This window comes from Amphiprion ocellaris, chromosome 22, assembly GCF_022539595.1.
Source record: "Amphiprion ocellaris isolate individual 3 ecotype Okinawa chromosome 22, ASM2253959v1, whole genome shotgun sequence".
In the NCBI taxonomy this organism is placed as follows: Eukaryota; Metazoa; Chordata; class Actinopteri; family Pomacentridae; genus Amphiprion; species Amphiprion ocellaris.
The window spans coordinates 25,437,793-25,465,765 of NC_072787.1; the positions used below are offsets into that span (position 1 = coordinate 25,437,793).

At 39.3% G+C, this 27,973-nt stretch overlaps 1 protein-coding gene across 6 annotated transcripts in view; it reads right to left on the minus strand.

Annotated features, from left to right (window-relative positions):
• Positions 1-965: 965 nt before the first annotated feature.
• LOC111565276 (dipeptidyl aminopeptidase-like protein 6) overlaps positions 966-27,973 on the minus strand; it is a 315,168-nt gene continuing 288,160 nt past the window's right edge. For all 6 annotated transcript variants that reach the window (XM_055007119.1, XM_055007120.1, XM_055007121.1 and 3 more), the window contains 16 exons: positions 20,055-20,178; positions 19,936-19,974; positions 19,584-19,691; positions 18,331-18,422; positions 17,149-17,196; positions 16,920-17,038; positions 14,437-14,508; positions 11,666-11,773; positions 10,547-10,616; positions 9,618-9,812; positions 8,565-8,619; positions 8,348-8,447; positions 5,259-5,317; positions 5,099-5,171; positions 4,941-5,014; positions 966-3,177 (listed from right to left, as the gene is read on the minus strand). In XM_055007119.1, coding sequence (XP_054863094.1) covers positions 3,028-3,177; positions 4,941-5,014; positions 5,099-5,171; positions 5,259-5,317; positions 8,348-8,447; positions 8,565-8,619; positions 9,618-9,812; positions 10,547-10,616; positions 11,666-11,773; positions 14,437-14,508; positions 16,920-17,038; positions 17,149-17,196; positions 18,331-18,422; positions 19,584-19,691; positions 19,936-19,974; positions 20,055-20,178 — 1,486 coding nt within the window. In that variant the 3' untranslated portion in view covers positions 966-3,027. The remainder of the gene's footprint in view (positions 3,178-4,940; positions 5,015-5,098; positions 5,172-5,258; positions 5,318-8,347; positions 8,448-8,564; positions 8,620-9,617; positions 9,813-10,546; positions 10,617-11,665; positions 11,774-14,436; positions 14,509-16,919; positions 17,039-17,148; positions 17,197-18,330; positions 18,423-19,583; positions 19,692-19,935; positions 19,975-20,054; positions 20,179-27,973) is intronic.

Below are 27,973 nucleotides of genomic sequence, written 5' to 3' on the forward strand. Positions count from 1 at the left end.
CAACAGACCACAGTACGTGAGGCTTCAGGACTGTGTGTCTGATGTGGTAGTCAGCAGCATGGGGGCCCCACAGGGGACAGTGCTCTCCCCCTTTCTCTTCACCCTGTACACATCAGACTTCCACTACAACTCTGGGAGCTGTCACCTCCAGAAGTTCTCCGATGATACAGCCATTGTTGGGTGCGTATCTGAGGGGGACGAGCGGGAGTACAGGATGGTCATCTCTGACTTTGTGGACTGGTGTGAGCGAAACCATCTGCAGCTCAACGCCAGTAAGACGAAGGAGATGATCGTGGACTTCCGCAGGAGGAGGACACCCCGGACTGCACCGGTGAACATCCAGGGTTTGGACATTGACATGGTGGACACATACAAATACCTGGGTGTTCACCTCAACAACAAACTGGACTGGACACACAATACAGAGGTCCTGTACAAGAAGGGCCAAAGTGGTCTCCACCTGCTGAGGAGACTGAGGTCCTTTGGAGTGTGCAGGACTCTGCTCAGGACATTTTATGACTCTGTGGTAGCGTCTGCTATTTTCTATGCAGTGGTCTGCTGGGGAGCAGGGAGCACTGAAAGGGACAGAAAGAGACTAAACAGACTAGTCAGGAGGGCTGGTTCTGTCCTGGACTGTTCCCTGGACTCCATAGAGGAGGTGGGTGAGAGGAGGATGTTGGCAAAGCTCACATCCATCATGGACAATCCCTCTCACCCACTGCATGACACTGTGGGGTCTTTAAGCAGCTCCTTCAGCAGCAGACTGAGACATCCACCCTGCAAGAAAGAGCGCTATCGCAGGTCCTTCATTCCATCTGCTATAAGACTTTACAACATCAGCATCACTGGCTGATGTTAACATAAACTGGACTATATCATTACCACCCCAAACCATAAAATTTGTACAGACATTATTGCACTGCACATCTCTGCACTTTTAAACTTTATTTTTATTTTTTCTGTTAAAAAATTTTGCCACCCTTGTATATATTGTAAATAAAACTGCTGTAACAATGTAAATTTCCCCTGGAGTGGGGAGAAATAAAGAACTTTATCTTATCTTATCTTATCTTATCTTATGTGCTAACATAACTGCACAAGGGTTTTCTAATCATCAGTTAGCCTTTCAACACCATTAGCTAACACAATGTAGCATTAGAACACAGGAGTGATGGTTGCTGGAAATGTTCCTCTGTACCCCTATGGAGATATTCCATTAAAAATCAGCTGTTTCCAGCTACAATAGTCATTTACCACATTAACAATGTCTGCACTGGATTTATCATTAAGTTAATGTTATCTTCATTGAAAAAAAACTGCTTTTCTTTCAAAACTAAGGACATTTCTAAGTGACCCCAGACTTTTGAATGGTGGTGTATGTGACGGGTCTTCCACTGTGCAAAGGATTGTGGGTCAGAATAGCATTGTGTCTTGCATATGGCAGATGTAGGGGGACATTCTGGTATTTTGGGCCAAGTAAATCTTGTGGTAGCATGGGTACTGGAATGCACCCTTCTTGGTTTGTTAGCATGCTAACAGTGAATGTCAGGCAGATTTTGAAGATCAGTGTACAATTTGCTATGGTCTCCTTAGCAGCGACTAAAGTTTACGCCTTGTGTGTGTCGTAATGAGAGCTTTCTGTTCCATGTTTTGGTAGCTGACATGACCACAACGCATGTGACGCCTTTCCTGCATTTCTAAACAACAGACCTTTCACACACCTCACTGTGAAAGTGAAAGAGCAGCCCGGAGTGTTCAGCTGCTTTCCCAGAGAAACACAGCCTTTAAAAACAAAATTATTTACCTAATTTATGTGCAGCTGCTTCATTTCAGCTCATTGTGAGAGTCTCTGCTGTTCTGCTGCTGGCATTTATGAACATGCAATATATTTTACAATGCTAGCGAGGACTAATGGTTGCAGTTGTCTTATTTTTTCTGGTTGTAACTGAACCCCAAAGGTTGAGGGATTGTGGCTGACATTTGTTTGGTACTCTAGTGTATACAGGTGGTATCAATCTTTCTGCCTAACTCTCGGCAAAAAAGCAAACAGGCCTATTTCCCAAAATGCCAAACTATTCAGTAAAAATCTGCTGTGTTGTAGTAAATAAATGCAGTCCCACAGCTGGAGTTTTTTCTGACAAAAGTAAGGCACAGTGACTAAAACAAGTTAATGCTTTTTGAACACAGTTTGATAAAAAGCTGAGCGTCACAATAAAACTGTCTGGATGGATGATAAGAAAAGCCCATGGCATTTTTCTTTTTCTTTATGACACTTTTTGCCAGCCTGAGTTCGGTCAGCGTCACTGAAACACACAAAATGAAACAATGAGATAAAACCAACGTCGGGGGCAAACATGAATACTGAAAGGAAATATATCTGGAGTAGCTGAGTGAATGTTTGTGTGCTATTTTACACTGTAAGAACAATAGACACAACCACAGTCCAACATGAAAAGTTCTTCACAACTTTAAAAATAGTAACATTTGCTGTATCCGCACTATTCCAGACACCCATTATGAACACTGCCAGTCAGCGTTTCTTTCCACCAGGGGTCTGATTTTCTTCAATATACAAGTTATGTGCTATAAGGTTGTTCCTTCCCCTCACAGCTTAAAAGTCTGTGTGAGAGCTGATGCTTTCTCTCCACTGCTTCTGAGGAGCTGGTCCATCCTGCTGAAGGAGACTGCTTCCTGTCAGTGTATTCCAAAACTTCATGTCAGGTCATCAGTCTTTGTTGCCTCTCCGGAGGGCCTTTTGGATTGCAAATCAGGGCCGAAGATGAAGAAGTTGAGTGGGGTGGGTAAAAGATGTAGGGGGAGATCCGTCGTCTGCTGGAAAGGCAGTTTCAGGTTGGGGGGGATGCAGAGGGAGTCCAGATGCAGTGAGTCGACCCAGATGGAAAACAGATGGGAGTTGCATATTGTGGACGCCGGTGTTGAACGGGATGAAAGGTACGGTAGGTAAGATGACCGGATGGGTTTGGGGGGGAAGATCTGGGGCAGAGGAGGAGCCCAACAAGGCCAAATCTAACCCTCGTCTTCTACTTCTTCTTCCAGAGCTTCCTCAAACACTCTCTCTGGTAGCCTGAAGCACTCCTCGAAGAAGTTCACCAGGGACTGGCTGAGGTGCTGCTTCGTGGCATCGCTGTGGATGAAGTGACCTTCATCTGGGTAGATCTGAGATGCCAAGCAGAAGGTAAGAACATGAGTATGATGCACAAATTGTAATGTTTATTGTTAGTTGAAGTTCAAGTATCACCACACACTAGGAGGGATCAACTGATACAGGTTTTTTTGGGCCAATTCTGATGATTTATAATCAGTTGTTGACATATTGTTACTGTACGTTACTTGCCAAGTGTTCTAGTAAAACAACAGGAAACTATGAAGTGTCATTGGTTTCTGGTCCGGTTAGCAGTCGACAGTCTGTACGTACTGGACAGTTGGTGGAAGTAGAACTCAGCAATGCTTCAAAAAATGAAGGTTTACAAGTAGCTATACCATTTCCTACTTAATATCAATCACTTTCCTTGCTTCTTTGACTCATGCAAAAGTATAAGTACCACATAAGGATTGACCGATATGGGATTTTTAGGGCTGATACTGATGCAGATTATTGGTAACCAAGAAAGGCAGATATACATTGAATTTGATGATTTAACAGCATGTGATAGCAGAGAACCGGTCATCCATAACTAGGTGTCTTCATTAATGAGAGTAGCTGAATACATAAAATAGGAGTGATTAAATTAGTACAAGCTCAACTGACATCGATCACTTTGTCTCCTGCAGTTACAGCCACTGTTCTACCACTTTTATTGCCCACTAAGATCCATATCTTAAAGCACTATTAATTATTGTTATCCAGACTCTGTTTCAGGTTAATCTGTGGCTGCTTTCTAACTTAGCAGCTAGCTGTTCGCATAGCCTTAGCCACTGTGAGAGAAGCTAACTTCCTGGTTTGTGGTGACAGCTTGTGTTCCTTCTTCGGTTTTTGCAGTCAGTGCTTGAGAGACGTTTCTGAGACCACAGACAGAAAGAGGTGGCCGCATCAGACCTGAAGTAGCACAATTAATTTATCTATAATAAGTCAGTAAAAATAATAAAAGAATCAGAAAAGCTCCAAATATTGGCCATGATAATCGGCCAGGCCAATAATCGGTCTATCCCTAGTCTACCGTTACACATCTCATGTCTTGTGAATTCCCAGGCTGCAAGAATACTCCAGAGATTCTTCAGTCACAACAGATAGTAGATAGTGTTTTCTCATTATCATTTTGATTACTGAACAATGTGCCTGAAGCTGCTAGGTGCAAAACGCATTTTATTTTTGCTCTAGAGACTATTTATCTAGTATGAGACAGAAACAGAAGCACAATCATGTTTTTGTGATGCTGGCAAAATAAGCAATTTGGAATCAAAACTGAAGTCAAAATAGGACTACATTGCAATTGGGATTTCAGTTGTGGTTCTTTTAGGATTTGAAAAGTTACCAGCCCTCAAAATGTCTTATTCTGTCCAATCAACAGTCCAAAACCAAAAAGGATTCATTGGAATATAGATTGTTCCACCCAGGGGAACTGATTTTTCATGTTTATATAAACCTATTAGCAGCTAGCAGAGACACCGTTTTAATGCCATGTGCGCACAGCGAGGTGTCTATTGGTCAGTAATGAGCTTTGATGAACATTCATCTGCACTACATTGTATCATAAATGGATTAGTCCTGGTGTTAATGCAGGATGCCCAAGGAGGTCTCATAATCTCATTATATGGAATGAAGGCATTGTGAACGGCTAATCCTCTGCCTGCTGCGGGACCACCACTGGGATCACAAAGCTCCCAAAGGCTGTAAGAGAACTGAACCAGGGAGAGAAAGACAAGCAGAGAAATTGGATGAGCAGCAGTTGTTAACACGGTGTGAAAGTAAAGCCGCATACCTGTAAGGTGTAGTTGGCCTTTTCGCTGATGAGCTGGGCGATAAATTTGGCTGTATGTTGGAAGTGGACTTTTTCTGAAGAAAACAAACATGCAAAAATACAAAATTAATATCTTCTTTTATATATTCACTCACTTATTCAGACAATTTTTAACTTACCATCAGCTGTCGGATGGATAATAAGAAACTTCTTATCCATGAATTGGGATGCTCTGTGTGCTAAATTTGCCATCTGAAAAGTACATCGGATCAAATTATTAGTTCAGTGATTGTTACAAGTGGAATGTGAATATCAAAAGTGAATGCAATGCAATCTTACTGTGTATGCCCTTGGGTCAGGTTTAGGCAGTCCCAGATATCTCTCAGAGAAAGCAGAAGCTACAAGGAAAATGAGGTTACAGTTAGTGTTTTGTTTCGACACCCATGAGTAGATTCTCAGTCATTCAGGTCATAGTGACCTAATAGAAGTGGACGATTTCGTGATTCTTGAAGATGTTTCATCTGTCATCCCTTTTTCTTGGTTCTAATTGACTTATTGGAAGTTCCCATGCATCCATCCATTATCTATACACTGCTTAATCCTCATTAGGGTGGCGAGGGGGTGGAGTCTATCCCAGCTGACTTAGGGCAAAGGCACATATATATGTGTGTGTGTGTGTGTGTGTGTGTGTGTGTGTGTGTGTGTGTGTGTGTGTGTGTGTGTGTGGACTCTTTGCTGCATTGAACTTCATATACAACATTGCTGAGCTTGTGTTTGGATGTTTTCTCCTCAGAGTGTTGTTGAAAAGTTCACTGGGATGTTGTGTTTGAAGAAAATCCTAAATTTCTCATAGACCATGGCCACACTAGGGGATAATGATATAGCTGGGCCTGTTCTTTTTTTCTTTTGTGTTTGATGTTGTGGTGTTTTTTCCAGATGTCTTACCTGACTGCAGAATGCTCATCTGGGGTATAGCTACATGTTTTCAGTGCTTTCTTACTGCTTTTGTTTCCTTCTCTGTCTTTAGGGACATTCTCAGCCCAGTGGTGTAACTCCCAGCTTATGTTCCAGTGGGTGGTGGGAGTCAAACAGTCGATATTGCTGTTTTTTGTGTGCAGGTTTCCTGTACACTTCAATAGTGGGGCTTCCATCCTCCTCTGTTTTGCACAGCAAAATCCAAAAAAGGCAACTTGTTTTCCCTGACATCATCCCTCGAGAGCTTGATGTTCTGTAAATGCTTCTACATGTCATGTTTTGATTTTGATCCAGGTGTCATCCACATATTCTAACTGGTAGCTGAGAGTTCAGTGTTGAGCATTTCATTTCCTCTGTGTAGAGATTCAGCACAGAGGAAGGCCTTTGGGGAATTCATGGTACAGCTGAGCTTAGGTCTGCTGAAACCCTTATTGTGCTTGAAATAGGTGGTCACATATCTGATTAAGGGCGAGTTGGTTCTATAGTTTAAAGAGCTGTTTTTGACTCAGATGTTTGTGTTCATATGAAAAGTGATGCGACATTAAGTGATACCATTGTTTTTTCTGGGGGCAGTTTTAGTTTCTGGACTTTGTTGACAAAATTGCTGGAATTTTCCATGCAATGTGGAAAATTTCCAACCAGAGTTTGTGAGATGGTGGTGATTTGCTTTGCAATGCAGTCTATCTACGTAGGATGTGTATTCTCCATGGTAAAGACAGTAATATGGGAAATGGGCATTGGTTTTGACTCACATTAGAGCCTTGTAGGTTGTATTGTAGTTACTTTGGTATGGTAATTGGCTAGCTGAGTACTACTATCTGGTAGGCAACTGAAACTCCAAATCCATTAGTTGGGTATAAACACTAAGCTCACTAGGGTAGATTTCAGGGAAAACAAGTTGCCATTTTTGGACTGTGTTGTGCAAATTGAGACGGTTAGAAGCCACATCGTTGAAGTTTACCTGAAACCTACACATACAGATAAATACTTTTTGACTCCCACCACCCACTGGAGCATCTGCTGGGAGTTACCTGAACCTAACACCATCAGGTTGAGGATGGTCCTACCAAGACATAGGCAATAAAAAGGGAGTAAGCCCTTAAAACGTGTAGCTATCCCAACTAGGCCTTGTTTAAATTGGCTATGATCTCTTGAAAAACACCACAACATCGAAATAGATCGAGAAGAATATGCCAAACAACATTGGCATCCTTGATACTGCTGGAATATCTAAGAAACTTTTCCCTAAACACAATATACCAGTGGTTCTGATTCATGATGAGGAGGAAACACCAAAATACAAATTGGGCAATGTTGTGTATGCGGTCTAATGCAGCAAAACTAAACAACTACTCCATAATTGCATAGTTTAACACAGGATATTCAGCTCTTTTGAGCACTCAGCAGTTTACATGGACCTGAAGGGTAAGATAGAGTCCTAGAGGACAGAAATGTTCATATTCTGGACAGAGAATGGTTTGAGAGAAGTGCGGAGGACACCATTTACGTTGAACTGGAACATCCATTACTCCACAGGAAGGCGGCTGACTATGAGCCACATACAATCCATCCTTCCCTGTTCAATTTCACCACCATTCACCTCTTGAGCCATGTGAGTTGGGGTGATAATAATGCCAGGAGCTCCCCACCGGTCAGATGAAAATTCTTTAAAGAACTAAAAAGAAGTCCACATGCCGTCTACTGAAGCACTTAGGATTTGCTTTGACATTGAAATCAAATAGAAATGTCCTATTAATACTAAGACCGATGCACCGTTTCTGTCCTGTTCCGGCCATTTTTTAAGGTTTTTCTTGCCATTATTCAAATATATTCATCCATTTACATATTCCTCAGTTTCTGAAGCAGTTGCAGACTGTCCTCATTTGCAATTCCAAACTTACACAGTGTCATGGCTTGTCTCTCACCCCCTCTGGCAAAGCGAGAGAAATCAAATAGATGGGAAATCAGTCACACTGCAACGCCCGGCTCCTCCTTAATTTGCAGCTTCCTTCCTCGGTGCGCCTACAGCTACAACAGCACCGTCTCTCTTTCTCCGTGTCTCCCCCCTGATACGCGGCAAATTCCACATTTCACACATTTTATTCCTTTGGTAGCCGAGGTGAGGGTGGTGTAGCTAACTTCGTCTGGCGCTGCTAGGATTGGGTTCTCGCTGTATCTGCACCATCACGCTGATAACATTTCTTTCTCTCGTCACATAGAGCACATACTACATGTGTAACACAGTCGGTGGAAGTAATCCCTGCTGCGGGGGAAAAGGGGAAAGGTGCTAGATTTAGAATCCGTCTTTCCTTTTCCCTTTCAATACGTTCTGACAGCGCTACCTGAGCCGGAATGATTATGCAAAGACACCAAATTTGTTTACTACGCAGAGCGTAGCCTATAGCCTTTTGCATTTGAGTGCATATTTTTCCAAACACCACAATGCAGCTTACCGTATAATTCAAAATCAGTGATAGGTGAGAGGACAGCACCGCATTTTACAGGAGATTCCTCACCGCTGACCAACAGGCTGGTCACATAGCCTCCATACACCTGAGGTACAACAAATGCATGTTATTGAGTTATTAAACACATTGCAACCTCTTTGCTCCCTTGTTCCTACAATATAGTGATTCTGTCAGCTACAACACACATTGAGACTATTCTTACCTTTCCAAAAGCTCCCACTCTGGTTTTATCAACGTAGGGCTCTTTAAGAATGAAACTATAAAAGACAAACATTGGTTTTGGTTAGGAAAAGCATTTATATTTAATTCACAATAGCAAAAGTAGCTAATAGAATGTGAAAGTACACCGCGTAGTGTTTGTTGAAACTGGCGGTTTTTAGAGAATGTGCTTTGTTACCTGTGTATTTTTTGTTTTCTTTGGCTAAAAGTTGCTGAAATCAGTCAAATCCAATGGAGAAAAGATAAGAGAAAGATAAGGAATCCTACAGGGAGACACTGAACTGCGCTGCAAGAATGTACAATGTGTAGCTAATAAATAATTAAACCGGGTTCATGGCAGTCATACCACAGGATACGTGCCTGACCCACTTAGTATACACTGAATTAAACCAAAAGCAAGACACACTGTACCCCGAGTCACAGACTTTACAATTTAATTACATTGTTTAATGAGTTTTTGTTTTAAAATCAACTAACTGTTCAGTCCTATTATTTAACCAAACAAAAGGTAAACAGGTAACCACTGTAGCAGGCTCAGGTAACAAAGCTCCTCACATGATGGTGCTCCTGTACCAATGTGCAACACGGAGTGGCGTTAGCTTCACATTTTCTTCTCAAAATAGTGTTTTTTAGCAGCTTTTTACAAGGAGTTTTTATTATAATATTAGAGAATCACAGTGAAGAGGAAATAAACTGATATGAAGGTATTACTGTTGTTTGTTAATTGGGCAGTAATCATAGTTTTTGAATCTTCCAACACCACCTATTTGTCACTTTTTAGCAAAGCCAACATTTCCGTAATAGTAAGAAAGGAGTGTTTGTATGGCACATTTTTAAACGTTCAACAGGATTTTAATGGTTTAAATTACTTTATTTAATTTATGTGCAAATGAGCCCACAGTCACTGTCCAATATGTCAAGAATATAAACCAAATTTATGTCTAAAAACCTGTAATTTCCCTGACTGAAATTCAAAAAGTGACACAGTTTTTTCTTATTAAATTATCAGGAAGATGACAGGAAACCATCCACTCACTTGAGTGCCTCCTTCTGGTCCTGCTCCTCGTACACGCCCAGTTTCTTCTGGATCCGGTGCAGCAGGTTGGTTCCCTGGAAGCCGCTGCCTCGGCCGTCGCAACGCACCACGATGGCGCCGAAGCTGCTCACCAGGACTGTGGCCCAGTCCATGTGGAACCTCTCCGACACCATCTGGCCACCAGGAGTCCCGTCGCTGCACCACAGAGACCAAAATCTGTGCGATCAAGGCTCCAAAAAGGTCACGTTTATTACTTCTATCATAATAAAAACTAAACACCTGGACATGAACTGTGTCCATTATCCTATAATTTATCAGAACGTGGTGTGCAGGGAAATACAGGAAAGCAATTTTGGTATTATAGAAAGAGAGAACAGTGGGAAACTTAACACACAGGAAACCAAAATCAATAAGACTTGGCGTTTGTAACTGAATATATTCTAAATTTGCACTTGATTCCAAACTACTAGGAGCTTAAACTGAAAGTGACACGTTAACAGGAAGACTCTCATTAAAACCTTAAACTGGGAAGTTGTTCCTACTTAGAATAATGTTGGTTTACAGAAAATTACAGTAGTATTTTTTCAGAAACATGCCAGCAGGAGCGACATTCTTAAACGCCTTGGTTTGAGCTGCAAAGTGAAACAGCCTACAGCCTGAGGATAGAAATGCTAATGAAGGAACGGGGTGGAGAGGAGGTTAAGTTTCCCTGTTCCCAGTGTAATTATTATCCAGCTGGAGTAGAGGACAAAGCGGTGCAGCTCTGAGTGAGATTAATACGCCTGATTAAAACTCTGCTCAGGAAGTTTCCATTGATAAGGATGGACATGTCCTCCTCTAACTGGGGACTGAAGTGTGGACATGAGTCAGCAGCGCTAATGGACGCCAACTTTTTTCTTCTGTGTGTGAAACGGTGTGCTGATACATACACAAGCAGTAGCAGCGGGTAGTGAGCCGTGTCCACGAAGCCGGCGGGTTTCAGGATTTGTAGCGACAGGGCTGTAAGACAGAGTCCAAACACAATAAATTCACTCAACCTTCTTTCACTAGGAACACATGTAGCATACTGTGAACCTTATATATTTGCTATAATCCCACACTGGGTTGCATGTATGTCAAAAATAAAAGTATAGATTGTCTGTCGTGGCTTAGTGCCATTTAAGTACAGACAGGGTGACAAATTAAAGGAAAAAGACAGCTTCAAATGTCTTAGTAAGGTCAACACCTGCCACCTGAACAGCTTCAGTGCTCCTTGGCATTGATTCCTCAAGTTTCTAGAAATCTACAGGTGGGCAAATGATTCACATTATTTTCATGAAACTATTCAGTATTTATTTTTATTTGGATTACAACCTGGAAGAGATCACTCCCATTGGGATAGAAATGTTTCATCACTAAGAACAACTTTGTTTAGATGTGCAGTGACCATTGCCATCTAAAGGCTTTTTTAATGTTCTACTTCCACATTTTTGTACTTTTCTAATACTGTATTTAATTGCAAATACAAGCAATTTTGCACCTTATTGTAAATATCATCAATTTTTGCAAGTTTTTTTTTGTAATTACCAGCTTTTTTCTATTTGTTCGACCAACACCATTTGCACATTTATTGCATACTCTTTGGTGCATTGTTTCCTTATCTATCATGTGCAGATGACTGGATACCTTGAACTTCCCCATAGAGATGAATGAAGCAAGCAACCAACCAACCCATACATTAACCAACCAACCAACCGTCTGTATATAACATTATCTGCATTTAATAAAGACTAAGATAAAAAATACATTCTGTTAAATTTCCCGAACTGTAGTAAAGTATCACCTAGGTATGATAGACTCAAGAATCTCCTCTTTACTTGCTACTTTAGAGCCAAAACTAATTATGAAATTAGTTCAATAGACTGTATTATATTATATTTGCCTCGTATGCAGACATCTATTGTCTTTGTAAGCACATGTAGACTTTAAAGTTTTTCTAAAGTTGATGTTTAGGTGCCAAATACCAAGTAATTATACAACAGCTTAGTGGTTGTGTGTGTGAAACGTACTGTAGTCGTCCATGTTGATCTCTTTATACTCCACTGTGGGCATCTGCATGGAGTCCAGAGTCTGCTGCAGGTTCTCATTGCTCTCTAATTTATACACTTCTGCAATACCTGTGGACAGAAAGCGATAAAAACCAATCAGATTCCAGTTTACAGAGCTTATACTGTTAATATTTGGGCAGGAATATAGTCAGAGGTTGTCTTTTAAACATAAAAGATAAGTCCAACCAATACCCATGTGAATGTGTTAAATTCATCCATCCATCCATTATCTATACACCGCTTAATCCTCACTAGGGTCGCGGGGGGGGGCTGGAGCCTATCCCAGCTGACTCGGGCGAAGGCAGGGGACACCCTAGACAGGTCGCCAGTCTGTCGCAGGGCCACATACAAAGACGAACAAGCACTCTCACATTCACACCTACGGGCAATTTAGAATAATCAATTAACCTCAGCATATTTTTGGACTGTGGGAGGAAGCCGGAGTACCCGGAGAAAACCCACGCATGCACAGGGAGAACATGCAAACTCCATGCAGAAAGATCCCGGGAAAGCCAGGACGCGAACCAGGGACCTTCTTGCTGCAAGGCGAAAGTGCTAACCACTACGCCACTGTGCAGCCCGTGTTAAATTCATAGGAGACAAATATGAAAATAAATTGAAAGGGAGGTTTGACTTTAAAGTGGTCGACATCTACCACTTTATTCCTAAAGTCTATCCCAACAGTGGCTGTAAAGTTGCCTCTCAGAAATGCCCCATCTTCAAAGCACACCACGGCTGATATTATAATATGATATTATGTATTGATCTACACTTTATTTTAAATTGATGTCTTCAGCTGATTTAGTCAACTAAAATGTGACCCGGATTCTCTCTTAAGACAAACTTTGCTTCCTCAAGAGCTAAAAAGAGACCTAGCCGTACTTAATTCAGCAGCTCCAGCTGGTTTGTCCGACATTAGCTTATCAGACCTCGGTTGCCGTGGAGTCAAAGAGGCTGCAACAAACATTGTACGCTGGGAAAGGTTTTTACAAACGGCCAAAAGGCGGCATCCGGGAGGGAGTTGAAACAAAAAGGCTGCAACAGCTGCTCATACTCGCGAGTTGAGATAAAACCAGGCAGGCTGTGGGTGGAAAACTTCAACTAAACCTTCTGAAAGGACGGAGGAGAATAGAAGGAGCTCCGTCTGGACTGCAGACTGGAGCTGTAGTCAGGGTTTCTGTACGTGTGCATCAACTAATTCTGATATGACTTTGTTACTATCAGTCCTCACTATGAGCTGAAGCCACATAGAAAGACAAATTGAATGGACAGTTATGGATGTTTATAGAAAGGCATTCATGGTCTCCTCTTCATGTTCTATTAACCTTTCATATATGAATTTATAATGAATATTTTGTACATTTAAAAACTCTGTGCATTATCAGTTTTTCTACTAAAATCTGTGCAATATTGCTATTTTTCTACTTAACAAACAAATCTGTGCAATATTAGTACTTCTCTATCAATATTTCTACTCTTTAAGAATTTGTGCAATACTATTAATATATTTACTGTCGTTATTTCCATCCAGAAAAATCTAGACAATCTGAACTAGTGTATATTTTTGGTTAATTTTTTTAAAAAAAAAATCTTGTACTGAGAGTTCTTAAATATTTGCACCATCCCCTTTGCTGCTGTAGTAATGCAAATTTCCCCACCATTAATAAAAGTTTATTGTCCCGCATTTTTAATGAAATATGCAAAAACTAATGACTTCCCACTAAAACTGAAAATGTGAACATCATACCTACATAAAAAACTGCATTTTAAATATTGCATTTGAGCCTGCTACAATGTAGGGTTGCAACAACTAATTGATTAATTCATCACCAATTATTTTGATCATCAATTTTTTTTTTTTTTTTTTTAAAAGAAAAAAAATCTAAATTCTTCAATCCAGTTTCATAAATTTGAATAGTTTCTGATTGATTTCCTCTAGGCTGACAATAAATTAAATATCTTTGGGTTGTGGGAAACTGTGCAGAAAATGGACATTTTGCACCATTTCCTTACATTTTGCACAATATTTTTTTTTTACATTTTGCACCATTTACTGGCATTTTGCACCATTTTTTTTACATATAGCACCATTGCCTTACATTTTGCGCCATTTTCTGAAATTTTGCACCATTTTCTTACAATTTGCACTATTTTCTGACTTCCTATTGACCAAACAACTAATCCGTTAATCAAGAAAATAATCCACCTATGAAGTAAACGCATTTTTCTACTATGGTGCCACTTTTTAGACTTTATCTGCATCAATCAAACCTTTGAAATGCAGCCAACTACTTGTTTTGCAAGTGAAAATTCGGGAAACACTTCGGCAGCGCATTATATCCAATAATCTGTAATAATAACATTTAATTTCTGCACTTTATTGGGGCAGGGAGATCATATTGAACAACTAAGACTGGAGCACACACACACCGTCATAATTAAATTCCAGTGTGCTGATATTGCTGTTGGGCAGGTCATAATGTAATGAGGACATCCATTTTGAGGAGTAATGTGATTACTGCCATCCTGCCAGACTTGGCTTGTAGACAAACAGTGACTCACTGGTGCACAGGTGGTCATTGTGCACCACAAACACTTCTCCCCTCCTTTGACAAGGTCATTTTAACTGTAGTCATTATGCTGCTGGGCACAGGGTCACTTGTAACGTCTTTAACATAATTCAGACGCTTGTAAATGCAAATCGTGGCGCTCTGGCTTACGGGAATACTCACTTTCTGTATCCTGCGTCTCACTCTCTGGCCCTCTCTGCGTCTTGTAAATGGCCACGAATGGGATATTCGGACCTGAAGACAAAAAAACAGGATTAAAAGTATGATCAATTATTTGTTTTTTAAGAAAAAAAACTTAATTCTTTAATCCAGTTTCATACATTTGAATAGTTTCTGTTTCCTTTACTCACTAGTCTGACAAGAAACTGAATATCTTTGGGTTGTGGGAAACACTGTGCAGAAAATGGACATTTTGCACCATTTCCTGACATTTTGCACTAATTTCTGACATTTTGCACTATTTTTTAAACATTTTGCACTATTTTCTTACATTTTGTACCATTATCTGACATTTTGCACCTTTCTTTTACATTTTGCACCTTTTTCTTACATTTTGCATCACCTTTTTCAAACATTTTGCACCATTTTCTTACATTTTGCACCATTTACTGACATTTTGCACCATTTTTAAAAACATTTTGCACCATTTTCTTACAATGAAATTGGTTTCGATCCAAAGATACGGGTAAAAGAGAAACATTGCAGCCGCTAAAGCTGTGACAAGCAGGTAGATTGCTGTATTTAGTTTATGGAAAGAGAAAGTTCTGTTGATGTAAGTCTCTTCCACCGGCAGTCAGAGAGAGATGCCAGATCTTTTGTCTGCCAGACAAAGAGCCGATTCTTTGCTTATTCGATTTATGTAATGCAATAGCCGAAATAGCTTTTTCCATATCTAGGCCACAAACAGAAGCAAAGCTTAAAACTCCAGAACGGAGGGAGTGAAGTGATTGATGCACTTAGCAGATTGAGAACACAGTGCAGGAACAGTGTGGTTGTATTTTGCTGGAAACTACACCGACCGTCCCTCTCCATCTCCTCGTGCTAATGCTATCATAACCTCATCATGTAAGATCACAGGCCGGCTGTGAAGGAGAGAACTGGATTACGGAGATATGACCCACAAGATCATGGACTGTCAGTGATTTTCTGGGGTCATTGAAGAGGCTTCGGTAACGTTGTGTTTGTTTTTCGTCTGATCTGTGACGATTCGGACGTGATTGACGGAAAAGCGTGACTAAATAATGATGCTTCTAGTCGGACTGAAATCAGTTTTTTTTGCGGCAGGGTGATGACATTTTGATATTTCTCTGATCCTGACAAGCGACTCGTCTGTTCTTTCTCTATTTTCAGGCCCAGCACGGCGCACATGGATCAAAGGTGGAAGGAGAAGCGTGACGAAGTGGGAGTTCCTTTTTCCTCTTCATTTGACGCTTTGATGTGTCTATTTGTGGCACCGTGTCACTTCTCACAAAGGTAATTCTACCAGGAAATGCACATAAAGTACTCGAAAAATTTGACATTTGCAATAACTTTCTGTTAAAAGACCAGTCATGGAAAAAAAATATAAGCATATTCATTTAATTCTACCTCAGTATAACTCTTCTATTCTATTTACTTACAAGCAATCATTATGAATTACTTTACAGATTAAGATTTTGCACACAAAATACAAGATCAGCATAGAAAATATTACGTATTATTGAAGACAACTATCTGACAGTGAATAAAACATTTAAAATGAACTCCACCTCAACTAAATACCATATTAATGTACTGCTCACATGTTTCTGCATCAATAATAAATGATAATAAGTCAAACATGTAGTATAACTCTGTTTGGGGGTGGTACTTTCTAAGTTTAAATACATGTAATACTTTAGAAAACTGTTCAGATTTTTGTTAGACTGACATCAAAAAAAGGTTTTATGAAAATATTGCAACAGTAAAATGCACATTTAAAGGCCTATTTTTATTCTTGGAGGTTTATCTTCGTATGTTCACATGCTTTAATGTTCACGAAAGACCCTTTTTGCTCTTGCAGGAGCATCTTTCCTCAAACTAAGTCTGAAACACTCAGTTTTAGCTCCTGTCTCTTTAAGGATTTCTACTCTAAAAACTCGATCTGGTCTGATTGGTCACCTGCAATTACAGTTACGTTTCTGAGCAAAAGCTGAGGCGAAACTCTACCTGAAGTGGCTCTAGCGAGGAAGTAATGTGTGAAAAAGCTGCTCATTCTGCATTTGAAGGCCAAACTGTCTTCTAAAGCAGGTGTTATGCAAAAGAGTTACATGGTGATGTAAATGCGTAACAGCAGAAAAGACATTCCAGAATTGGAGGACATTTTATGTCCCACCCATCAAATTTCACTTTACTGTGATTGGAGTAGGGTTAGCAAACAACACAGAAAACATGGAATAAAAATGGTACCATTGATGTATAAGCTGAGCCAATCAAGCCTTTGATAGTTCATTACCTATTATTGATGAATATGTAGCATGAAACTGTAAAAGAGAAGGTTTATTTTTCACAAACTTTGAAGCCGAAATGTTCCCTAATTCTGCAATGACCCATCTAACATTTTCACATACAGTTTGGGAAGACTGAACTATTTCAGTTGATTTAATTATGTGCGGGCTGAAGACTACCTTGGCACTTGAGCAGGAAGTAGCTCATGTTGTGGCTGAAGGAGCCGCCGATGTAGCCACAGCTGTCAGACAAAGCGCAGGACAGACAGCGACGGTTGAACGAACCAAATGTATCCGCACTGTAAAAACAAAGACCAGAATATTTTGCAGATTTTGCCATCCAAACATCAAACAACAAAACACCTTTCCTACTACCAAAACCAACCGATTAGTTTAGAACCACCTTTACCTGTACAGATGCCTCCGCTTTGGACCATCCTCAGTGCTCAGGAAGTATCTACGTTAAATAAATAAAAGATAAAAATGAAATGACAGCAGATTGGAGCTGCCCTATATTACACACAGCAACAACAAACTGGAGCTTATTTTGGTCACCTGTCAGCTTGGAGAGACAAAAAATATAAATAAAAGCACCTGGAACACACAAATCCTACTTCAGCTGCTCACTAGAATAGATGCTTCATAAATGAATGATGGGGGTATTAGGGAAAAAATGGAGGGTTGGATCCTTTGAGTCGAAGTAGGTCAAATCTTACCCCCTCGGGAAGCAAGTTTTTGGGTGAGACTTTTTCAAAAACTCTGGGAACAAAAGAATAATGGTGTATGTCTAAATCCAGCATGTTTATATGTGTGTGTGTGTGTGAACATGTGAAGTCATGTTAGTCAGATCACGGCTGCATCGTGGCCTGAAAATGTAGGAGTGAAAATATCTGGGAGTGATGGGGATGAGTCATACTCCGCTTTTACACCCTGAATATTTAGAGCAGTTTATAGCGGGGAGCTGAATAAGCCGGGACAACGGACGGTTAAAGTAACTATATTAGAATTTAGTGCTATGAAGCAGTTATGCATCGTATTTAATAAGCAGCATTACAATAAATGTGAACAGTGATTCTGGAGCATTCAAATTATGAACCTGTCTCTATCCATGGTGCTGAAACATTCTACTTATGAGTCTGTCTCTGTCCATGGTGCTGAAACGTTCAAATGATGAACCTGTCTCTATCCATGGTGCTGAAATGTTCAAATTATGAGTCTGTCTCTGTCCGTCGTGCTGAAACATTCAAATTATGAGCCTGTCTCTGTCCGTGGTGCTGAAACATTCAAATGATCAGTCTGTCTCTGTCCGTGGTGCGAAAATATTCACAGTTTTTTTTCTGTTTAGCAACACTAAGGGTGCTTTTTCTTTGCTAGCCAACCAGGAGATTCAAATTTGATCTGTTTTGTCCTGCGTTTCTGTGGAAAAATTAATTCTTCATATTTCTTAGGGATCAACCCATGTATGGTTGCCTTAAATGATGAGGTGCACTATGATAGAGACTTCTGACAAGTTTATTATGTTTAGCCACAATGAATGCTATTTTTAACGTTGTTTTTGTTTTCTTTTTTTGGTTTGCAGGTGTGTACTCACATCAGTTGGCTGTCCTCGTTGTAGGCCAGGACCTGAGTAACATCCCAGTCTCCAGATGTGATGGACTGCAGTGTGTCTGTACTGGTGTTGGGCTATGGGAATGGAGGGAAAAAACAGATGAGAAAAATGTTATTTTATTATGAAAAATGCATGTCAGAGTAGAATTTCTTTATTGTCATTGCAAATTTGGAACAAAATGTGTCGACAAACTCTAAATTAATAAATAGATAGTGCATAAATAGGTAGGAGCAGCTGCCAGTAGGTATTACGATCCAAACAATTAGTGTGAATGTTTGACAGAGTTCAGTTCTCATACGACTCTGGGGTTGATGCTGTTTTTTATAGTCTTTGCCTGTGATTTGATGGACCTGAAGCATCTAACAGTATAAAAATGCAGATTTTATAGCATGAAATGTGAGACACAGAGTTTTTGCTATGCCTCACAGTATATTCCTATTTCCTTATAAGGTAACAATTAACTGCACTGAAACTGTTTATTTAAGGTGGGATAGCATCAGTGGCTTTCTAAGAGGGTTCATTTCACTGGGTGCAGCTGCTGCGGATTGGATGAATCGCATGCCAAGACATATGGACATATCTGTACAACAACCGAGGAAGAACTGAGTCTAAACCGTGGTTCATCCCCACCTTGTAGCCATTGACATTTCATTATTTGAATTATATGTCCGACAGCCAATCACATTGAACCATACCATGTAAGATGTGTTCATATCGAACTTTATCCTTTTCTGGGCGATCTTTCAAAAAGAAGACATCCTTGTACAAGATTTTTTTGAGACAGTGACATTAGAAAATAAACAGCTTAATTGGAGAGAAGTAGTTTGTCTTCTGTGTCAAACAACAAACACACGGTCTCACAGTGTGTATGACTTAAAGTACATTATGTCCATATAATCTAAAAAATATGGCTGATTTTCCAGTAAAAATATACAAAATACTAACTATATTCACATGCTGGATACCTTGAATTTCCCCAAGGAGATGAATGAATGAATGAACCAACCGACCTACTGACCAAGCCACCATCCAATGACCAACCCACCAACCAACCAACCCTAATCATTACCATATTGAAGTTTTTACCTATTACAACACTTACTTCAACAATGATAGCAGAAATAGTGGCGCCATCATTGAGATTGAAAATTCAGCATGATTCCTCAGTAACATATTCAACAAAATGTGCTCTACAAGTCCTTGGTGTTCTGTGTTGTGTATAAATATCCTCTCACCTGGGAAATGGACATGGAGATGTGGAAGAATTTGCCTCGCCCGCCTTGAGGGATGGCTCGTGTGAAGAACAGCTTCAGCCCATCTTTGGAGAACAGAGGCTTCTCATTCTGAAGAAACAAAGAGGACTGTTCTAATCAAGACGTAAAAAAACGACTCGTGGGTAGAAGGAAGAAAAACCTGCAACGCTGCCTTGTTAAATCTAAGACTTGAATCTAACTACGGTGCAACACTGAGCTTTAAAGCCAGAGAATAAAGTGTGCAAACAGTGATTTTAATTAAAAAAGCATCACAAAGGAAACCACCAGTGTTAACACCTCGGTGTTTTAATCAACGGGTCCAAATATAACTCACCTGCCTGTGAAGCCACCCTTCACTTTCATCCTCGTGTTTCTGCAAAGACAGTTTGACAGGCTTCACTTGGGGAATGGAAACAGCTTTTTTCTAACGTAACTTTAAAGTATGAGTCGTACCTTGGTGCAGACTCCCGTTGTGGCCTCGCACAGCGTCAGTATAGAGATGTTCTGTGCTCTGTTCAGCCAGTTAATAGCCAGTTTGGTGGTGGTGGCCCATTTCACCATCGTCACGTAGTACTCACTGACAAACACACAAGAGAATCCAACATTTAACTCGACTGGATCATCGACAGCGGCAGCATCATCATCATGAGCGACCGCACGATCGCGTCCAAATGTTTCTAAATTGCAGATTATGCTAGAATTTTAAAAAGGGATGAAACATTAATGATGTCAAGCGGCGAAATTAAGGCATTAGAGCAGCGTACAAAGAGGCACAGCAGGCGGAATATAAATTGGGTACAGACCAAATCAAGGCATTAAGCTTAATAGAACCAAACACGGGACTATATCAAATAAAAATGTATCACAGGAGAAGGAAAAATTACAATATCAGTGCCAAAAAAGCGAATCACAGACGCAGCAAATGCTATTACCAAGAAACAGAAACGATATATCTATATTGAGCTATTTACCACAAGAAAATGTATATATGTGGTGACATTTGCACTTAACTTGACATATTTTGCTCATATTCATCAATCTTCTTATGTGTATTTATGTGTACTTTCTATGAAAGGTGAGTAATGATACTTAAATTGACATTGTGCAGTAAGTTTACTTGTTTAATTAATGGAATAAACTGATTCTGCACATGAAAATACCATCAAATCCACAAAAATTAGCATCAGGGGTTCCAGATTAGATGCTAATGACTAGTACCTCCTTAGTGACAGGTCTGTAAGGCTTTCAGAAAGATGCTTGTCGATGCCTTTGAGTCAAGCAAAACCATTAAACCACTGCTCTGTATTGAAAGTCATCTACAAGTGGCTGGTTTTCCCTCATAAATTCATTCGAAGAGCAGACATCTGCACAAAAGTCTCAAAACAAAAAACAGAATTTCATTCCAGACCTGCAGGTAACTTTTGCAGCTGTTGGTGTCAAAGTGCTGCAAATTCCAGTAGCATAGGAGGCGTGCCAGGAAAAAAAAAAAGGCCTTCGCCATCCAAAAGGAACATTAGAGCAAAACTACAGTTTGCCAGCGAGCAAACAGGCAAAGAGCAGGCCTTTTGGCACGAAGCGCTCTGGACACACTGATCAAACATGCAGTTGTTTGGCCACAGTGATGGTAGACGTGCCTGGCAGCTTCACAGGAAAAGGAAGTCATACAAACTGTGAAGCAGTGGTGGAAAGTTTATAGTTTTTCTACTGCTTCACAGTACATTTACTTAAGTACTGCATTTCAGTGTAATTGTTCGGTGCTCTGCTGTCCATTTTCTGATATTTCTACTCCATTACATTCATTCACCTGCTACAGTCGCTTTTCAGATGAAGATTTTCAACACTACGTAGATGATCTGCATTGTTAAAGGTTCAACTAGCAAACAGTGAATGAAGCACTTAAATGAAGTCAGCTGGCAGTCATGGAGTCCACTATGAGTTCTGCGTCATATCAGAGGGTGCTTCAAGATAATGTGAGGCCATCTGTTCGGAAGCTGAAGTTGAACCGGGACTGGATCTTTTAACATCATGGTAATGATTTGAAGTACGCGAACAAATCCATCAAAAAACAGCTCAGAAGTAAAAGAAGAAGTGGAAAAGCCTCGTGACAGCTATTTAAAGGGGCAGAACGAGCTCCTCATGCCAAGGGTGTGGTAACTTCTTTAAAAAGACTATTATTTGTTCAAATATGCTGACAAAAAGCAAACTATTTCAATAAAAAGGGAGCTATTTTTTCATATCGTGGTTCAATCTATGATGTGTCATATGTATTCACTGGTTGATATTGGACTACCTCAGATATATAGGTATCAGCATGTTGTCCGAAAATTTTACAAACATACAGAACATACAGGAGAAAAAGATACCAGGCATAACTTAGAAATGGTGTCATGACAGACTTTGTCCAGCAGGGCCACTCCAACTTCATTCTTTGCTACATGTGCTGCAGAGAGTACTGAGAGTAAAGTATTTATGACAGGCAGTGGTGGGGAGTCAGGTGGCTTCTTCATGGTAAGCTGCCTGCTACTTTGTGAAATAAATTACAAGAAAAAACCAAATATGAACTTCATCGTCTCTCCTTCTCAATTTCATTCTAAGAGCTGTGGAAAATGCTACAATAAAGTCTATTGTGAAAGAAAATCATTGTGTATTTTAGTGACAAAAAAACCATTTTTCAACATGCCATAAAAACTTCAATCATATACTTTCTGGAGTGTTTTTTACGGCCTCCTTTACATCATGTCATCATATGGCACGTTTTTACAACATGTTCGAAAAATGGCATTTTTTTTCGACATAGTATAGTAAGGCGTTTTTTTGGCGCCAAAATTCATGATGATTTTTTTTGCACAGAAAACCTTTCTGGAGTGTTTTTCACGCCCTCCTTTACATCATGTCATCATATGGCACGTTTTTACAACATGTTCGAAAAATTGCATTTTTTTTCGACATAGTATAGTAAGGCGTTTTTTTGGTGCCAAAATTCATGATGATTTTTTTTGCACAGAAAACCTTTCTGGAGTGTTTTTCACGCCCTCCTTTATGTTATTTCATCATATGGCACGTTTTTACAACATGTTCGAAAAATGGCATTTTTTTTTCGACATAGTATAGTAAGGCGTTTTTTTGGTGCCAAAATTCATGATGATTTTTTTTGCACAGAAAACCTTTCTGGAGTGTTTTTCACGCCCTCCTTTATGTTATTTCATCATATGGCACGTTTTTACAACATGTTCGAAAAATGGCATTTTTTTTCGACATAGTATAGTAAGGCGTTTTTTTGGCGCCAAAATTCATGATGATTTTTTTTGCACAGAAAACCTTTCTGGAGTGTTTTTCACGCCCTCCTTTACGTTATTTCATCATATGGCACGTTTTTACAACATGTTCGAAAAATGGCATTTTTTTTCGACATAGTATAGTAAGGCGTTTTTTTGGCGCCAAAATTCATGATGATTTTTTTTTCACAGAAAACCTTTCTGGAGTGTTTTTCACGCCCTCATTTATGTTATTTCATCATATGGCACGTTTTTACAACATGTTCGAAAAATGGCATTTTTTTTCGACATAGTATAGTAAGGCGTTTTTTTGGTGCCAAAATTCATGATGATTTTTTTTTCACAGAAAACCTTTCTGGAGTGTTTTTCACGCCCTCCTTTACATCATGTCATCATATGGCACGTTTTTACAACATGTTCGAAAAATGGCATTTTTTTTTCGACATAGTATAGTAAGGCGTTTTTTTGGCGCCAAAATTCATGATGATTTTTTTTTGCACAGAAAACCTTTCTGGAGTGTTTTTCACGCCCTCCTTTATGTTATTTCATCATATGGCACGTTTTTACAACATGTTCGAAAAATGGCATTTTTTTTCGACATAGTATAGTAAGGCGTTTTTTTGGTGCCAAAATTCATGATGATTTTTTTTTCACAGAAAACCTTTCTGGAGTGTTTTTTCAAGGAGACAAATATGAAAATAAATTGAAAGGGAGGTTTGACTTTAAAGTGGTCGACATCTACCACTTTATTCCTAAAGTCTATCCCAACAGTGGCTGTAAAGTTGCCTCTCAGAAATGCCCCATCTTCAAAGCACACCACGGCTGATATTATAATATGATATTATGTATTGATCTACACTTTATTTTAAATTGATGTCTTCAGCTGATTTAGTCAACTAAAATGTGACCCGGATTCTCTCTTAAGACAAACTTTGCTTCCTCAAGAGCTAAAAAGAGACCTAGCCGTACTTAATTCAGCAGCTCCAGCTGGTTTGTCCGACATTAGCTTATCAGACCTCGGTTGCCGTGGAGTCAAAGAGGCTGCAACAAACATTGTACGCTGGGAAAGGTTTTTACAAACGGCCAAAAGGCGGCATCCGGGAGGGAGTTGAAACAAAAAGGCTGCAACAGCTGCTCATACTCGCGAGTTGAGATAAAACCAGGCAGGCTGTGGGTGGAAAACTTCAACTAAACCTTCTGAAAGGACGGAGGAGAATAGAAGGAGCTCCGTCTGGACTGCAGACTGGAGCTGTAGTCAGGGTTTCTGTACGTGTGCATCAACTAATTCTGATATGACTTTGTTACTATCAGTCCTCACTATGAGCTGAAGCCACATAGAAAGACAAATTGAATGGACAGTTATGGATGTTTATAGAAAGGCATTCATGGTCTCCTCTTCATGTTCTATTAACCTTTCATATATGAATTTATAATGAATATTTTGTACATTTAAAAACTCTGTGCATTATCAGTTTTTCTACTAAAATCTGTGCAATATTGCTATTTTTCTACTTAACAAACAAATCTGTGCAATATTAGTACTTCTCTATCAATATTTCTACTCTTTAAGAATTTGTGCAATACTATTAATATATTTAATGTAGTTATTTCCATCCAGAAAAATCTAGACAATCTGAACTAGTGTATATTTTTGGTTAATTTTTAAAAAAAAAAAAAATCTTGTACTGAGAGTTCTTAAATATTTGCACCATCCCCTTTGCTGCTGTAGTAATGCAAATTTCCCCACCATTAATAAAAGTTTATTGTCCCGCATTTTTAATGAAATATGCAAAAACTAATGACTTCCCACTAAAACTGAAAATGTGAACATCATACCTACATAAAAAACTGCATTTTAAATATTGCATTTGAGCCTGCTACAATGTAGGGTTGCAACAACTAATTGATTAATTCATCACCAATTATTTTGATCATCAAATTTTTTTTTTAAAAGAAAAAAAATCTAAATTCTTCAATCCAGTTTCATAAATTTGAATAGTTTCTGATTGATTTCCTCTAGGCTGACAATAAATTAAATATCTTTGGGTTGTGGGAAACTGTGCAGAAAATGGACATTTTGCACCATTTCCTTACATTTTGCACAATATTTTTTTTTACATTTTGCACCATTTACTGGCATTTTGCACCATTTTTTTTTACATATAGCACCATTACCTTACATTTTGCGCCATTTTCTGAAATTTTGCACCATTTTCTTACAATTTGCACTATTTTCTGACTTCCTATTGACCAAACAACTAATCCGTTAATCAAGAAAATAATCCACCTATGAAGTAAACGCATTTTTCTACTATGGTGCCACTTTTTAGACTTTATCTGCATCAATCAAACCTTTGAAATGCAGCCAACTACTTGTTTTGCAAGTGAAAATTCGGGAAACACTTCGGCAGCGCATTATATCCAATAATCTGTAATAATAACATTTAATTTCTGCACTTTATTGGGGCAGGGAGATCATATTGAACAACTAAGACTGGAGCACACACACACCGTCATAATTAAATTCCAGTGTGCTGATATTGCTGTTGGGCAGGTCATAATGTAATGAGGACATCCATTTTGAGGAGTAATGTGATTACTGCCATCCTGCCAGACTTGGCTTGTAGACAAACAGTGACTCACTGGTGCACAGGTGGTCATTGTGCACCACAAACACTTCTCCCCTCCTTTGACAAGGTCATTTTAACTGTAGTCATTATGCTGCTGGGCACAGGGTCACTTGTAACGTCTTTAACATAATTCAGACGCTTGTAAATGCAAATCGTGGCGCTCTGGCTTACGGGAATACTCACTTTCTGTATCCTGCGTCTCACTCTCTGGCCCTCTCTGCGTCTTGTAAATGGCCACGAATGGGATATTCGGACCTGAAGACAAAAAAACAGGATTAAAAGTATGATCAATTATTTGTTTTTTAAGAAAAAAAACTTAATTCTTTAATCCAGTTTCATACATTTGAATAGTTTCTGTTTCCTTTACTCACTAGTCTGACAAGAAACTGAATATCTTTGGGTTGTGGGAAACACTGTGCAGAAAATGGACATTTTGCACCATTTCCTGACATTTTGAACTAATTTCTGACATTTTGCACTATTTTTTAAACATTTTGCACTATTTTCTTACATTTTGTACCATTATCTGACATTTTGCACCTTTCTTTTACATTTTGCACCTTTTTCTTACATTTTGCATCACCTTTTTCAAACATTTTGCACCATTTTCTTACATTTTGCACCATTTACTGACATTTTGCACCATTTTTAAAAACATTTTGCACCATTTTCTTACAATGAAGTTGGTTTCGATCCAAAGATACGGGTAAAAGAGAAACATTGCAGCCGCTAAAGCTGTGACAAGCAGGTAGATCGCTGTATTTAGTTTATGGAAAGAGAAAGTTCTGTTGATGTAAGTCTCTTCCACCGGCAGTCAGAGAGAGATGCCAGATCTTTTGTCTGCCAGACAAAGAGCCGATTCTTTGCTTATTCGATTTATGTAATGCAATAGCCGAAATAGCTTTTTCCATATCTAGGCCACAAACAGAAGCAAAGCTTAAAACTCCAGAACGGAGGGAGTGAAGTGATTGATGCACTTAGCAGATTGAGAACACAGTGCAGGAACAGTGTGGTTGTATTTTGCTGGAAACTACACCGACCGTCCCTCTCCATCTCCTCGTGCTAATGCTATCATAACCTCATCACGTAAGATCACAGGCCGGCTGTGAAGGAGAGAACTGGATTACGGAGATATGAGCCACAAGATCACGGACTGTCAGTGATTTTCTGGGGTCATTGAAGAGGCTTCGGTAACGTTGTGTTTGTTTTTCGTCTGATCTGTGACGATTCGGACGTGATTGACGGAAAAGCGTGACTAAATAATGATGCTTCTAGTCGGACTGAAATCAGTTTTTTTTGCGGCAGGGTGATGACATTTTGATATTTCTCTGATCCTGACAAGCGACTCGTCTGTTCTTTCTCTATTTTCAGGCCCAGCACGGCGCACATGGATCAAAGGTGGAAGGAGAAGCGTGACGAAGTGGGAGTTCCTTTTTCCTCTTCATTTGACGCTTTGATGTGTCTATTTGTGGCACCGTGTCACTTCTCACAAAGGTAATTCTACCAGGAAATGCACATAAAGTACTCGAAAAATTTGACATTTGCAATAACTTTCTGTTAAAAGACCAGTCATGGAAAAAAAATATAAGCATATTCATTTAATTCTACCTCAGTATAACTCTTCTATTCTATTTACTTACCAGCAATCATTATGAATTACTTTACAGATTAAGATTTTGCACACAAAATACAAGATCAGCATAGAAAATATTACGTATTATTGAAGACAACTATCTGACAGTGAATAAAACATTTAAAATGAACTCCACCTCAACTAAATACCATATTAATGTACTGCTCACATGTTTCTGCATCAATAATAAATGATAATAAGTCAAACATGTAGTATAACTCTGTTTGGGGGTGGTACTTTCTAAGTTTAAATACATGTAATACTTTAGAAAACTGTTCAGATTTTTGTTAGACTGACATCAAAAAAAGGTTTTATGAAAATATTGCAACAGTAAAATGCACATTTAAAGGCCTCTATTTTTATTCTTGGAGGTTTATCTTCGTATGTTCACATGCTTTAATGTTCACGAAAGACCCTTTTTGCTCTTGCAGGAGCATCTTTCCTCAAACTAAGTCTGAAACACTCAGTTTTAGCTCCTGTCTCTTTAAGGATTTCTACTCTAAAAACTCGATCTGGTCTGATTGGTCACCTGCAATTACAGTTACGTTTCTGAGCAAAAGCTGAGGCGAAACTCTACCTGAAGTGGCTCTAGCGAGGAAGTAATGTGTGAAAAAGCTGCTCATTCTGCATTTGAAGGCCAAACTGTCTTCTAAAGCAGGTGTTATGCAAAAGAGTTAAATGGTGATGTAAATGCGTAACAGCAGAAAAGACATTCCAGAATTGGAGGACATTTTATGTCCCACCCATCAAATTTCACTTTACTGTGATTGGAGTAGGGTTAGCAAACAACACAGAAAACATGGAATAAAAATGGTACCATTGATGTATAAGCTG